Source organism: Podarcis cretensis, assembly GCF_951804945.1.
Source record: "Podarcis cretensis genome assembly, chromosome: 15".
Lineage (NCBI taxonomy): Eukaryota > Metazoa > Chordata > Lepidosauria > Squamata > Lacertidae > Podarcis > Podarcis cretensis.
The window spans coordinates 21,668,953-21,684,273 of record NC_137185.1 but is presented as its reverse complement, the minus strand read 5'-3'; the positions used below and the strand labels follow the sequence as shown (position 1 = coordinate 21,684,273).

The 15,321-nt window shown below is 46.2% G+C and overlaps 1 protein-coding gene across 8 annotated transcripts in view; it reads right to left on the bottom strand.

Moving 5' to 3' along the window:
- Positions 1-15,321, bottom strand: part of LOC307203588 (uncharacterized protein) — a 151,077-nt gene that overhangs the window by 33,890 nt on the left and 101,866 nt on the right. For all 8 annotated transcript variants that reach the window (XR_013833309.1, XM_079954466.1, XM_079954463.1 and 5 more), the window contains 18 exons: positions 14,971-15,120; positions 14,520-14,623; positions 13,689-13,906; positions 12,631-12,851; positions 11,718-11,864; positions 10,493-10,657; positions 7,895-8,046; positions 6,423-6,591; positions 6,022-6,130; positions 5,427-5,572; positions 4,802-4,927; positions 4,338-4,517; positions 3,292-3,516; positions 2,341-2,467; positions 1,135-1,334; positions 586-798; positions 263-408; positions 34-161 (listed from right to left, as the gene is read on the bottom strand). Coding sequence is in view for 7 of the 8 variants with exons in the window: in XM_079954466.1 (XP_079810592.1) it covers positions 34-161; positions 263-408; positions 586-798; positions 1,135-1,334; positions 2,341-2,467; positions 3,292-3,516; positions 4,338-4,517; positions 4,802-4,927; positions 5,427-5,572; positions 6,022-6,130; positions 6,423-6,591; positions 7,895-8,046; positions 10,493-10,657; positions 11,718-11,864; positions 12,631-12,851; positions 13,689-13,906; positions 14,520-14,623; positions 14,971-15,120 (2,926 nt within the window). In the remaining variant the exon portion in view is untranslated. The remainder of the gene's footprint in view (positions 1-33; positions 162-262; positions 409-585; positions 799-1,134; positions 1,335-2,340; positions 2,468-3,291; positions 3,517-4,337; positions 4,518-4,801; positions 4,928-5,426; positions 5,573-6,021; positions 6,131-6,422; positions 6,592-7,894; positions 8,047-10,492; positions 10,658-11,717; positions 11,865-12,630; positions 12,852-13,688; positions 13,907-14,519; positions 14,624-14,970; positions 15,121-15,321) is intronic.

Sequence of the window (15,321 nt, the reverse complement as noted above, 5' to 3'; positions counted from 1 at the left end):
CCAGTAATGCTTTCCTGTAAAGATGGTGCTTACATGCCAAGTTCAGCGTGGAGCTCACCACTTGCTGGACCACAGACCAGAGAGCAGTTATAGTGCTCAGGAGACACACACTTGCGGGTGGATGCTAAGCGAACCTCCCAAGGAGCGCAGCGCTCCTCTACCTGTAGAAGGGGAAGAAAAGGGGCAAGTCAGACTGGTATAATGTTTATAAAAGATGCCTCTACAGAGCATCACACATGCAACAACAGCCATTGTGCATCACCTGGGGCTGGCAGTCCTGGTCGCTGTTGCTGTCAGGTGTTTTCTTCCCTCTCTCGTCAAAGTAAAGGTATCCCACCTGGCAAATGCAAGAGCCATCAGACTCCTGGAAAGCCCGATTCAGACCATGGCAGGTACAGCTGGTAGCACCTTGAGGAGGCAAGTTGAGGTTCAGAGGGAGGTTGACTACTCATCTAAGAAACATGGCAGCGCATGCACTCACTCCTTATCTGCAGATGTTTGCACATTGCAGAAATGAAGCCCTTGTGCAAGCAGCTCCAAATGATGCTAATGAAAGGAACTGAGCCAGGGAACAGGTGGACTCACCTGGATTGGATGTCGATGAACTGCCGCAAGGAAAACACCCGGTCTGAGCTGGGAGGTGATTGAAAGAGCCAGCGGGGCAGGGGTGGCATTCCTCCAACTGCTTGGCTAGGCTGCTGTTCCCATAAGTACCAGGAGGACATGGCTTGGGGGAAGAGGTCAGGTCTGGGCAATAATACCCCTGGGGGCAAGGATGCTGGAGGTAACTTGCAGTACCTGGGGGGAAGAGGAAGAACGGGAATTTCTCACTCTATAAACAGCACCAGCCTAGACAAAACCAGTGGTATAAAAATGATGGGTTGTCTTCAGTGCTTGACCTACAGACTCGTTGAAGTTAATGGAGGTGACTAATGGAGGTTCATTCATTTCAGTGGGTCTACTCTGATGCAACCCAATGTTCTTTGGCTTCTGGCTCAGATTTTAAATGTGGCATTTCTTAAAGAGATGCTCAAAGGATGCTTTCTTCTTGTGTCCTCCCCCAGCAAACCTTAAAACCAATTTCTTAACCATAACCATCTCCCTGTTCTCTGTGGTGTCATGTGGAACAATCACCTTCAGGGCAGCTGAATCCCGGTGGGCAGGGCCGGCAGGGTGGAATGGTGTCCAGGTTGCCACCATAGGTTCCAGCAGCGCATGCCCTGCAGCTCTTCTCAAAGGAGTCTCTCAGGCCTGTCGTGTTCAGGGCTGTGTAACCAGATTGGCACAGGAGTGGATGAGCACTGCCAAGAGGGCAGTAGTGGGGATAGACACACCTGAGAAATAGAAGCAGGGCTGAGGATGGTCAGAGAGCAAATAGGATTTCCTGTGAATAGTTCACATTTCTGCTGCAGATGGAAAGTATCCCCCAATGGATTTATATTTTCACTTGCTCATTCAAGGTAATGGAAGATAGTCCATGTTTAGTACTCATTTCTGTCTTAGTTAACACTGATTCCAGAAGAAAAAAAAATTGCAGACCCCTTAACCTGGAAAATCACAGGAATAAAGGTATACAGGTATACTGGAATATAGTTCTTCCCTGCTATTTCAGAGGACAACAGAGGCACACATGCATGGAAAGGGTGGCTCGCATTTGAGTAAAAATGTCAACAGGGGTGTGGAGCAAGCCTCTTTCTATTACAGTGGTACCTTGGGTTAAGTACTTAATTCGTTCCGGAGGTCCGTTCTTAACCTGAAACTGTTCTTAACCTGAAGCACCACTTAATCTAATGGGGCCTCCTGCTGCTGCCACGCCGCCAGAGCACGATTATTGTTCTCATCCTGAAGCAATGTTCTTAACCCGAGGTACTATTTCTGGGTTAGTGGAGTCTGTAACCTGAAGCGTATGTAACCTGAAGCAGCTGTAACCCAAGGTACCACTGTAGTTTTGTGTGTGTGTTTTTGTTTTTGTTTTTGTTTTTAAAAAAACCTTCTCCTGTTAAATAAAGCTTTTTTTGGGGGGGGGGGGGGTTGATGCTGCAACCCTATATACCTTGAAGAAAAGCCCAGTAAAGACAGGGAAACTTATTTCAGAGTAAACAAGCACAGGGTCACAATGTTAGCCATACTGAGATGGTCCCCACTAGGAAGGCTATGCTGAACGGGACACCCAAATTACGTGTGTGGGATTTTGCAACTCTGAAGCAGCTTTACAGTATTTATGAAATACACAAAGTTTTTGATGGGTAGGGGGTCAGAAACCCCAGAACGATATGTTTTGTTTTAAAGCATGAATTTTCCAGAGGCGTGGAGACTTTGCCTCCTGTGAAATATACTCACAGCTGCCCCGGAATGTTGTATGTGGATGACCCTTCTGGACAGTAATACCCAACTGGACACAGGGGAGGAACCCCTGTGCGGGGTCCGCAGTAAGAGCCAGGCCTGCATATCTGAGGACTAGGTGAACCTATAGGAAAGGAAACACAATAGATGTCCCACCTGCGCTATGCATTTAAAGAAGTATCCATTGGCTTCAAGCAGCCACAGCTTCTGCCAAAGAACCATGGCCAGTTCCCTCACTGAACTACAACTCCCAGAGTTCCCATGGAGGAGGTGTTGAGTTTACCCCTCACAGAATGACAGTTCCCAGCAATCCTCAACAAACTTCAGATCCCAGAATGATTTGGAGGAAGCTATGTGCTATGGAAGTGAGAGCTGGACCATAAAGAAGGCTGATCGCCGAAGAATTGATGCTTTTGAATTATGGTGCTGGAGGAGACTCTTGAGAGTCCCATGGACTGCAAGAAGATCAAACCTCTCCATTCTGAAGGAAATCAGCCCTGAGTGCTCACTGGAAGGACAGATTGTGAAGCTGAGGCTCCAGTACTTTGGCCACCTCATGAGAAGAGAAGACTCCCTGGAGAAGACCCTGATGTTGGGAAAGATGGAGGGCACAAGGAGAAGGGGGCGACAGAGGATGAGATGGTTGGATAGTGTTTTCGAGGTTACCAGCATGAGTCTGACCAAGCTGCGGGAAGCAGTGGAGGACAGGAATGCCTGGCGTTCTCTGGTCCATGGGGTCACGAAGAGTCGGACACGACTAAATGACTAAACAACATGTGCTTTAAATGTATGGCATGTACACAAGAGTATTGTTTCAGCCTACTTGTCATGGGTCTTTGCAAGTACAAAACACCCAGAAAGTATCACGGGGAGAATGCCCAACTAATTACTGAAACCCATATTGTCAGCGCCATGATGCTCAAGAGTTGATGCATGATAACATCTCACCTGGTGGGCATTCATAGCCTGGTTCGCAAGGTATGCCCTGGATGTTTGGTACCCCCGACTTGGCTGGGTCTGGGCAGTAAAACCCAGAAGGGCAGGTGTTACAGTCCTCCAAAGATGTAGCACCAGGCTGGTCCCTAAAGGTGCCAGGTGGACAAAGGAAAGCCTCTCTTCTTCCTGGGCACCAATGGCCAGGAGCACAGGGATAATCTCTAAAAGCAGCAGCTCCTGTTGGACGAAAGGCAGGGAAACAATTTAAGGTGGAAGGGGGCAGGAAGAGAGAACCTCACTATAACACCCCTGCTCAAAAAACATGGTTTGCTTGTGGGGCAAGCTTAACAGTTCTCAAGGCCCGTTTCTCAAAAACCACAGGGAAAACATAGGAAACTGTCTTATACCAAGGCAGACTATTTATCTACTTAGCACAGTCTACTCAGACTGGCAGGAGCTCTCCAGTGCAGAATTCCTACAGAATCACCAACTGAGCTGATCCTTTCTAAATAGAGGTGGCAAGGATTGAACCTCAACTCTGCCGGTTGGTCATTATAAGAACAATTATTTCAGAATTGGCTCTTGAGTTTGATTTCCTTCTCTATCCTCCCTGTCTTTTCCCCCTTGTGTGTTATGTGTTGATTATTTTATTTTAAGATTGTAAGCCTGCGGGCAAGTACTGTAATGGAATCAGAGTTAGAAGAGCCCACAAGGGCCATCTAGCCCAACCCCCTGCAATGCGGGAAACTTTTGGCCAACACAGGGATTGAACCCATGACCCTGAAAATAAGTCTCATGCTCTCCTGACTAAGCTATCTTATATTTTAACAGATTGCATGTAAGTCACTCTGGGAACATTTTGAAGAGCAGAGTACAAATATGCTAAATAAAACAACAACAATGAAGTTCCTACAGGTTCCTACTGTTAACATTTCTGTTTCATGTCATTTAACTTGAAATTTCAACCACTTCCTGGATGGGGAATCTGCTCCCTCATGCTTGAGCTGAACAGGAATTTCGCAGATGGAGTTCAGAACTGGGCCTCATTGGGGGCTTACCTGTGGCTGCACACAGATGGTCTGATGAGCAGGGCTGGCAATCGATAGGGTTCTCAGTCCCCATTTCTGTTCGGAAAGCCTGCCTCGGGCACTGAGGGAGAGCCCGGGGTCCACCGAGTGTGGTGTGATTCATTCCGTGGCAGTCGTACCCATAAGGACATGGGTGGGCTACTGGATCCCCTGAAGAGAGAGGGAGAGAGAAGGTCTAAAGGTGTTCAAAGGGATAGACTTGCAGTGCTTAGGGCAGGGATGGGGGACCTGCAGACTACAGATGTTATCAGAGTACAACTCACAATAGACTCAGCCAGCACAGCCAATGATGTGAGTTGGAATCCAATGACACACAAAGGCAGGCAAGCTTGTTGTCCCTGGTTGGGTGTGCATGATATTTGAAAGGAGAGGGGGAGGGAGGGGATGCCTCCCACAGGTGTTTTGGGAAGGGGATTCCAGGAATAAATTCTGACCTGCTTTACACCAGCGGCCTGGTGGGCAGGGGAGGCAGTTTTCTCTTTGTCTTGCACCTGGGGCAGAGCCAATAGTGTCATCTGGACAAGGAATGGGTGCCTCTGAGCCTTCTGGGCAGTAGAATCCTGGGTGATAGGTAGGAAAAACCCCACAGTTTAATGCCTTGTGGTAAAGATTAGGGCCGAGAGATCCATCAGTTTCAGTTACTCCTTTTTCCACTCTTGAGTTTGGTTTTTCACATTCCACATTAGTTTGTGATCTTTTTTTTTTTTTATAAAGACCTCAAGAAGTTTCAGCAACACTTTTGTGTGAATTTCTCCGAATATTCAGACACACACACCAAAAAGCAGGGATGGATCTATATTTTAAATTCCTGGATGCCAATATCACATTATATTTGTGCAATCCAAAATAAGATGAAATTACATTTAGCCTGAAATCCTACCGCACAAAGGAGTTCAGTGGTGCTTACTTCTGAGTAAACATGCTTAGGACTGGATCCATAAACACCAGCATCAAAACTTTCAGGAGCTGGTGATTTTTAAATCCCCATTTCTCATTGTGTTCTGCCTGGACTGAATTTTGAATCACATGTGCTTGCTTCTTGGCAGACTGCTTAGTTACCTGCTGGGCAGGGTCCTGCACACACCTGCCCCCAGAGACAGTCTGCCAGGGGGCTCCAGGTGAAGTTATGGCCCTGTGGGGTGGCATCTGAGCTCCCTTCTTGGCAAAAGAATCCGGCAGCACATCTCCCCTCCACTCGTCCTCTCCTAGTGCAGAGAAAGTGGTAGGAATTTATTTAGATGGCAAAAAGGTATAAAACTATACCTTTTCAATGCCACTTTTCAAAATTAACTCACAGAGCAGTTTACAGTATAAAACCAGGGTTGCCAACATGCCCTCTGGCCCCTTCCATAACACCCACAAAAGGTCTCAGTAAATATGCCGCCAAAGATCTACACAGTGTACGAGAGACTGTTTGCTCTTCCTGCTTGCACTTGCCTTTACTGATTGTGTTACTGATGCTTGACCTTATTTACATCCCTGGCTTTATAGCTGTTTTCATGGACTGTTTTGTGGGTGCAAAGAAAGGCAGGATAAAAACAAATGCATTAAGTAAAATGAAATGAAGCTAAACAACAAGAAAGAGGAAAGAAGCAAAGCAGCACAATATGGCACAGTGGAATTTGCTGAGCCAGTGGAAAGGATTCACCACTACCTGCAGAAGTGACCCACAGGACAGGGAAGACATCCTCTCTCCTCCTGAAGGCCAGACATATCCACAGGAGTAAACGTGCCGTCGGGACATGGATAAGGAAACAAAGTACCTAAGGAAAGGGGGCAAATAAAAAACACAGATCAGTGAAGTATGCAACAACTTAAGAAGAGCTCTGCCAGATTACATCAAAGGCCCATCTAGTCCAGCATCCTGTTCTTACAGTGGCTGGCCAGATGTCTATGGGAAGCCCATAAGAAGGACCTGAACACAACAGAACTCTCCCCAATTGAGACTCCTAGCAACTGGCATTCAGAATTTGTGAATGAAACTTTAGGTGATGGGTCAGTGACATCAATCAGTTAAAGCTTGTGACCATCTGGTTAGTGTGCTGCCATTTGTACCTTCAGGACAATAGGAATGTGGCGGACAGCGTCTCGGCTTCCCTGTGGCAGCCTCATGGCAGTAGAAGCCTGCTTGGCAGGGGAGGCAGTGTTCTGAGCCCCGGTTTGGTTGGTATTCACCAATAAGGCAAGCGGCTGGATAGGCAGCCCCAGACCGGCAGAAGTGCCCCTGGAGACCAGAGAGAGAGAGAGAGAGAGAGAGAGAGAGAGAGAGAGAGAGAAAGGAGGGGGGAATGAGACAAAATAATTAACTAACTGCCCACACACAAACACACAAGCTGTCTTCTGCTAAGCCAGACCATTGGTCCATCTAGCTCCATAATGCCTACACTGATTGGCAACAGCCCTCCAGGGTTTCAGGCAGGGGACATTCCCAGCCCTACCTGGAGATGCCTAGGGTTGAACCAGGGACTAACCTCATGCAAAGCAGATGCTCTGCCACTGTACTGTGACCCTTTTCTTAAGCTATAAGACCATAGGAAGCTGATCAATACCGAATCAAGTCCATTTACCTCAGCATTGCCTACACTGTCTGGCAGCAGCTCTCTGGGATTTCAGACAAGAATTTTCCCCAGCCAATAATTGTTGGATAAACATTGTAAACAACATAATAAATGAATCCAATAAACATTGTAAAAACATGGTAAGTTGAATCAGACCGTTGGCCACCTTATGCAGTATTGTCTACACTGGCTGGCAGCAGCACTCCAGGGTTTCAGGCCAGGGTCTCTCTCAGCCCTACCTGGAGACACCGGTGCTTGAACCTGGGACTTTCTGCATGCAAGTAAGGTGTTCTACAGTTGTCCCACAGCTTCAGGTTGAGCACAGGGAAAGGCTGCAGCCGGCATGGCATATTCAGGGAATATTCAAGATCTAATCCAGAACATCTGGAGGGCACCATGTTGGCTACTTCTGGTTTAAACCCTTGCAACAGACCACCAAATCAGACCCACCCCCCATGGAGTGGCAACCCCCAGAATGCTCAGCTGTGCATGTCTCTGGGCATCTCTCCCAGTCTCACCCAACACTAGTTTCTATTGTTTATCTTCACCAGGTGTGGGGGACCTGTGGCTCTACAGATGTTGATAGACTACAACTCCCACTGTCCCTCCCCACTGGCCATTCTGACTGAGGATGCTGGGAGTTGGAATCCAAAACCAGAGGACAACAGGCTTGCCAATGCTTTTTCTTTCTTTTTTTTACACACAAATCAAATTGCAGCATCTGTGGCTGGGTGGGGGAGAAACATCCCATGGCTCATTTTTCTGATTTCATTTTTTTATTCAGGCTAGGTTGGGGAACTGGTGGCCTTTGAGCTGTTGTCATCCCTGACCATTAGACATGCTGTCTGGGAGAATTTCATTCCAACACAACACCTGGAGAGACTAAGGGCTTCCTCCACACAAAGCAACCCAATGATAATCAGGTTCACATAAATTGCAATAGCAAATGACAGAGCACATGTTCCAGACCTCAGGGCAGAGAAATGCTGTTGGGCTGAATGAGCTGAAGTTTGCCGGGCAGTAGAAACCAGCAGCACACGGTCCAGTAGGTGAACTTAAACCCACTCCAGCACAGAAGAATCCTGGATAGCATGGGACGCAGCAGTCTGGAGAGGAACCTCCTACAGGACACAAAAGCTGGCAGAGATCAGTTTAATCTGGAGAATGAGGAACATAGGAAGCTGCGTCACACTGTTGCTGCTTTATATCGGTCTCTACAGCCACAGCAGGTGCTGTAATTCTCCAACAGAGAATTATTCCTGAAGCTGCACTCTTCCATTGTCTCCCAAGACGGATAGATGCCAACAACAACTGCAAAGCACGGCCATTCTATGAGATGGTTGTGGGAATGCACTGGAGCCTGAATAAGTGGTAATGTGTACATAGCCTAAAACTTTAAAATACAAAAGGTACTGTGTGAAGATCATCCAGGTCTGTTTTGCCTGTGATTTGAGAGTTTGATTTTCTCCATCAAACCAAGAGGTTCAAGCCAAGAATACAAGTTACTTTAAAGATTTTAGCTTTGAAAGGATGAAAGTGCAGCTGTCACTTTGGCTCACGTTATGTGGCTAGAAAGTTAGTGGGCTTTCTGCTATCTCTGATGGAAAAAAGTTTTAGCTGATGAATGACACATCAATTAACTGATTGACTGAATTAGCTAGCCAATTAATTTTAAATGCATTTGCATATCATCACCAGCTCAATAAAGAGACAACTTCTGAGATATCAGATGATAAGGCTATTTAATAAACAAAAGCCTACATGTGGTAGAAGAAAATGCAATTTTTATTTATTTTTGCTTCTATTAAAGTAATGTATCAAAACCCAAACTGAACAAGATTTCCCAAGAGGCAGCTTCACTGATTAAAATATGCCCACACCAATTCAAAATAGTTCCCATTGACTAATCAGGCAAGGCAACCTGTGGCCCTCCAAATGTTTGTAGAATAATAGAATTGTAGAATTGGAAGGGACCATGATGGTCATCTACTCCAAACCCCTGCAATGCAGGAATCTTTAACCGACATGGAACTTGGACTTTCCAAACCTTGCTCAATATTGTCTACACTGTCTGGCAGCAGCTGTCCAGGGAATCTTTACCCAACATGGGGCTCAAATCCATGACTCAGATTCAGAGTCTCATGCTCTGACTGAGCTATCCCCCAGAACTGAGGGGAGTTGTAGGCCAGGAGCAGCTGGAGGCCCCACAGTTTGCCTACCTTGAGCTTAGCCTTTAGGACTGGGTTTCAGTGCTTGCACTTGCTCAGCGCATTGGGACTAGGTTGCTGTCTTCTGTGACTAAGGATGGAGATGGCTTTTAGGAGAGAAAGGTGAGCCCTCTGTAGGTGTTCAGTTTGAACTTGTAAAGGGGCAAGTGGGAACATGAACGGTAAGCCACACCCCTCCAAAGGATGCTGCATGTGCCAGGCAATGCACAACCACCTTTAGTCTGAAGGGGGCTGCCCTATTTGTGTGTAAAATTATGGAACCCTTATTGACTAGGATTTCCATCCCTGTATTAGAAATCCTATTTGTGAATAAGGCAGCCTCTTTCAGAATAAAATGAATGAAGACATTGTCTAGGCAATGTGTTTGGTGTGCTCAGCGCCATCAAGGATGTCCCCATTTTCTTTCTGTTTGCCCCTTCATGTGTTCAAACTGAATGGCTGGTCCCAACCACACCATACATTTTAACACTCTGATACCACCTGATTAGCCTTGGCTGTCCCCAAAGAATTCTGGGAACTGTAGTTCACTCAGGGGGCTGGGAGTTATAAGGAGGTTGCTCACAGAGCTACAATTCCCAGTGCCCTTAAACTATATTTCCCAGGATTCTTTGAGGGAAGCAGTAACTGTTAAAGTGGTATAAGAGTGCTTTATATATATGATGTGGCTATGGCCACTGGAAGAGGCTAGAGGGTATCCATGCACCCCCTCATAAAGCTATGTGGGTGCTGTGGGGTCATGTGTGGAATGAGGGACTAAGCTTTCTTCTAGCTGCTCTCACACACAAAATTAAACAGCTTTGAATTTTCTGCTATCCCACCTGATTTGTGGGCAAGGCGGGGGAAGTAAGAGTTTTAGTATGAGTGTAAGAATTGGCAAGAACAGTTCAGCACACCTCCTTTCCACCGATCCACTGCTTCAGAACCCCTCTGGGTATCTTGAAAAATGTGGCAGTGGGACCTTGCATTTGCTGAAATAACATTTAGTTCCACCCTAAAATATGCTTGTGTCTGCATGTAACCTTGCAAACCTTGCTCAGCATTGTGCGCACTGTCTGGCACCAGCTTTCCGGGGTTTCAGACAGGTGACATTCCCATCTCCACCTGCAGATGTTTGGGATTGAGCCAGAGACCTATCTGCATGAAGAGCAGGTGCTCTGCCACTGAGCTATGACCCTTCCCCTTCATTTTTCCCCTCCACTGAAGAAGAAATTTCCTCCCACTGAAAAAGATTTGGCACATTTCTTACATGCTAGGTTACCAACTGGGCTCCTTGCGTTCAGAGAAAGTCAGGTGCGGCAGCAGCTGAAATTTGAACATGGAGTACCCATGCTGCACTCACCTGTAACATTATTCAGAGTGCCCACTGGACAGGGAACGGGGAACCAAGTGCCTTCTGGACAATAGTGCCCCCGTGGGCAGGGCCCATTAAGAGGAAATTCAGGTGTGCTTTGTGGGACAGCATCAGAGGCTCCCCCTGAACAGTAATACCCAGAGGAGCACAGACCTGCCAATTGGAAAACAGAACTCTTAGGGGCTGTGGACACATCACACGACGAAGTGGAAACAGTGTTAAGGTGCCCCTATTAATGGTTAGCTCAGAACAGACACCTTGCTCCTGCGTTGTTCACATATGTATGGATGAAGGGTCCATACCTTTCTGGGGCAGGGGGAAAGCCAATACTTCTAATTCCTCTAGTATGAATGAAGGTAAGGTAAAGGTAAAAGACCCCCGGATGGTTAAGTCCAGTCAAAGGAAACTATGGGGCTGCAGTGCTCATCTTGCTTTCAGGCCGATGTATGAACGGACTACTAATCTGACAGAGGCGAAGAGAAATCTCTTAATAAATCAGAGATGTGTGCTACTACTGTACTTCATTCCATAACTTTTATTATCTGCAACAAGGCAACGTCTGAATCTCTCTCTCTCTCTCTCTCTCTCTCTCTCTCTCTGTGTGTGTGTGTGTGTGTGTGTGTTGCTGTATGTATGTTAAGGGGCATGTAAATAGAAAGGTTAATGTGCATATCAACTGAGAACTGTGCATATTCACCAGGTTTCATGGAGAATGTGCACATAACCCTTCCACAAAGAGGGAATTGTGCACATTACCTGGTCAATACAGTATACATATTCTCCAACAGACCTTGAAACATGTGCTTATATGGATATAATTTTGCAGATTTTCTGGTCATTATGCATAATCCCCAACAGGCCTTGGGAAATGTGCACAGCATCCATTAACTGCTATCAGTGGCATCCTGCCTTTGTAAATCTTCACCATTTTTTAAATTTATTCATTGCTTTGCACAAGATGTCTCAAAGCATTTTATACATCTATAAAATACAAGTCACTTGACAACAATTTAAAAACCAAACATTGGGAAGCAGGGAATACAATAGAAGAAGGTTCCAAATAGCTTCCATGACTACCAACCATTCATAGGTAACTCCCCTAGGAATGTGTCTGATTCTCTCATAAAGCCATCTATGTTACTGGACGCCCTGTGGCTGAACATTACTAGGACTTGTGAATCACCTCAGAGCAATAACTAACCCTACCTCTTACCATCAGGTTCCCAGTTAGCATTTCCACTGCAGTACCTCCCAACTGGGCATGGTTTGCAGGCATTGGAGGAGAGCGCCCCCTCCAGGGTGTTCAGAGTCCCAGCAGGACATGGCAAAGGGATGGCTGTCTGGGCTGGGCAGTAGTAACCTGCCAAAGCAAGAAAGCATTAGGGGGTTGTGTGTATACATTATATTTATAGTGTAAAGGGATTGGTGGTTGAGTTGGGCAATTTATAGGTTCCTTCAGCTCAGTAATTCTAAGTTTATAAGATCAGGGGTCTGGAGAACTGAAGGACTGAAGGACTGATTTAGACAAGAGTCCCCATTTGCAGGGGTGGGGCTGGAGAGCACATCTGGAAATGTAAGACGATAGATCCATCCCCAAACAAACAAAACAGAGAGAGTGAGGTGCAGGAAGAAGGCAACTCCCCCCAACAAAACAACAACCAAACCCTAAAAACATGAAGGGGGATAGTGGAAGGTATTGGTACTTGTCAAAGGTGTGAGTTTCTGGCTTTGCTATGTAAAATAGTTGGCCAAGTACAGACTATTTGTTGCTAATGGCTAGAGGCCCTTCTGGAAGGAAGCATGTCTTTGCCCCCTCTGTGGCAGCTGTTGTCATCCAGCTATGTCTGTGTAGATCAAGACTGCAGATTGAGAGATGCAAGGATCTTGTATGCATGCTGGGTCCCTGGAATGTGTGTCATTTGGAGAGTTGCAGCACACAAGGATTTGATTCAAAGGATCTTGAAGGGGTGTGGGACGGAGAATTATCATGGTAACTTAGGAAAGGACTTGTGCATCATAGTGTATAACACTGACAGTCAAGGAAAGGGGGTAAGGAGTGCTTTCTACCTCTGGCAAACAGTGTGCCTCCAATCAGTGGAGTTAAATGTAATCTCTCAGTGTCTCACCTCTGGGGCAGCTGAGTGGCTCCACAGTAGCAGCATAACGGCAAGCTGTGCCCGCTGGGCAAGGGAGGCAGAAGCTGGCCCCGACCATGGGGCTAAACATGCCAGGCTCACAAGGAACTTCCAGAATGGCACCCTCAGGGCAACGGAATCCTCTAGGGCATCTGTACCCATGAATCCCATCGCTGGGGCAGGGAGCAGCATTTCCCTCAAGGCAAACACACCTACAAATATTACATAGGAGTATCTAAGGCAGAAGTAGCCAACACAGTGATCTCCAGCTGCTGTTGAACTCCCACTTTCATCAGCCCCCTTCAGCATGGCCAATGGTCAAAGAGGATGGAAACTGAAGGTCAGGGAGATTTGGAAGGCATAACTTTGCTACTCCTAATCTAAGGTTCGTCAAGACCCTTGGCCTACACTGGAAGGACAGAGTCCGATCCCCACCTCTAGTTTAAGGCATGCTTAAAACCTGGCAGATGGCTGCCTGAGGAGACATGAATGTAGAAAATGACATAATTTTTATGTAATGTTTGCAGACCAAAACGCCCCCCTATGACAGCCAATTCTGTTCATATGATGTCCATTCCTGACCTCAGGTGAACATGCAAACAGCAGTCATTTCCATTTCCATTTGTGATGGGATTCTCCACATCCCTGCTCTTTGCATCTTAATAATGAGCCCTAAGACACTCTCAGAGGAGAACAAGAAAAAACATAGTTATTAGGCCCTTCCCAAACACTACCTCTCAATTTAGGGTTTTCCTTTGGGTTCATGCAGAGCGATGGAGATTTGATGTTTCTCCGGGACTGGATTCAGATTACCACTCTGCCACTATCAGTTCAATGTGTTTTTGGATCTCTGATGATACTCTTTCTCCCAAATACCCAGGACAGCCGCGCTTCTTTTTATCCAGCTCTCTCTACATCACTCATGTAACCCCTATTTATTTATGGAGAATATCATGCGATCAGAGGCTACTGTGTTTCTTCACAGTGAGCTTGCCTGCAAGTCTTGGCTTGCTATTCAGTCAAGGGAAGCAGCTGTTACAGCCTCTTACCCTTCATTACATGGCGCCATCTGGGACAGATCAGACATCCCTGATTGGCTGCAGTAGAGTCCAGCTGGGCAAGGCTGGCACTCACTCTCTGCTTTCAGACCCAGAGAAGCGGAAAAGGAGCCAGGTGGGCAAGGAACAGGATATCCAGTCCCATTGGGGCAGAAATGCCCAGGAGGACAGATGTCATTCCCAGTTAGGAGGAAGCTGGCAGAATCCACCTGGAAAAAAATAAAGGAAAATAATATCAATGAGAAAGAAATGTGGTTGGTAAACAATTTTGATGAAACCAAGTCTTAAATGTGAGCTTCCAATAAGATGATATCACTGTGCCAAGCTGATTCAGATAACATTTCTCAAGTAATTGCACATCAAAGAGCCTATTGATTTTCTCTCAAGCTTCTTCTGTGAGCCACAGAGGGGTGTAATTAACTTGGTAAAATTGTCCAAGGTTGTGCAATTTGCTTTTTTTAAAAAAGTTATCATGAAAATTCATCGTTTTAGTGTGAATTTCTCCCCAAAACACAATTTTGTAAGTAGTTTTGACTAACATGCACATTTTTGCAAGCCATTTACCTTGATAGAAGGCATTTTTTGTGCATTATTTTCACAAATATAAGTATTTTTATTTATGCAAAAACATGCCTAATGTGCAAAATTTTGCATGCTTTTTTGGGGGGGGTTGGGAAACTGCATTGTGAAATTGGAAGATGTACATATTTTGAAGGATAGCTGCTTTGGGGTCTGCATCTGGGTTCAGACTGTGAAAATTAGCCCAACACATTTGACACCCCTAGTAATGAATCAATCCTGCTTCTTGCCATTTACACTCACCCTCTGTCTCATGGGAGCAGGGCTGACTGCTCCCCTGGTGCAATAGTAGCCTTGATGACAAAGACCAGTCGGTTGGGACTGCCCAGGAGAAGAGCAGTACATTCCTTTTAAAAAAATAATGAAGGAAAGAAATCTGCAGTAAACATGGGGAACACAGGAAGCTGCTTTTTACCAAGTCAGGCCAATGGTCTGCCTAGCTCAACATTGTCCGCACTGACCGGCAGCAGCTCTCCAGCATTTCAGGCAGGGAGGTCTCTCTACCTGGAGATGCCAAAGGGGATTGAACCTGGGACCTTCTGCATGCAAAGCAAATGCTCTACCACTGAGCTGTGGCCCTTTCCCAGTGTGCACAGCATTTGTATGAGCAACCAAGAGCTAGACTTCTTCCCGCTATTGTCTTACCTTCTTTCTTGGGTGGGCTGCATGCTCCTTGCCCCAGTCCCTCACTTACCTGCTGGGCAAGACTGACAGTCAGATTCCTCAGCAGCACCAGCCTTGGGCCCATTTGTGCCTCTGGGGCATGGGTGTTCTGTGCCAGATGTAGTGCCAGGGGGGCAAAAATGCCCCAGAGGGCATGGCCTGGGGGCCTGGATAGCAGCAGCTAGGAATGAAAGAGCAGCTTAGAAACTTCTTGCTAGCATTTTTTCTAGGACATTATTATATTGTGACAATTGTGTGGACAATCTCCAGCACTCTGCTCCGAAAACTAAAACATATAAAAGATAATAAAGTGATAAACGATGCTATAATTAAAATCAATATAAAAACAAATCTATTAAAAATGTGGATAGTAAGCAGCACA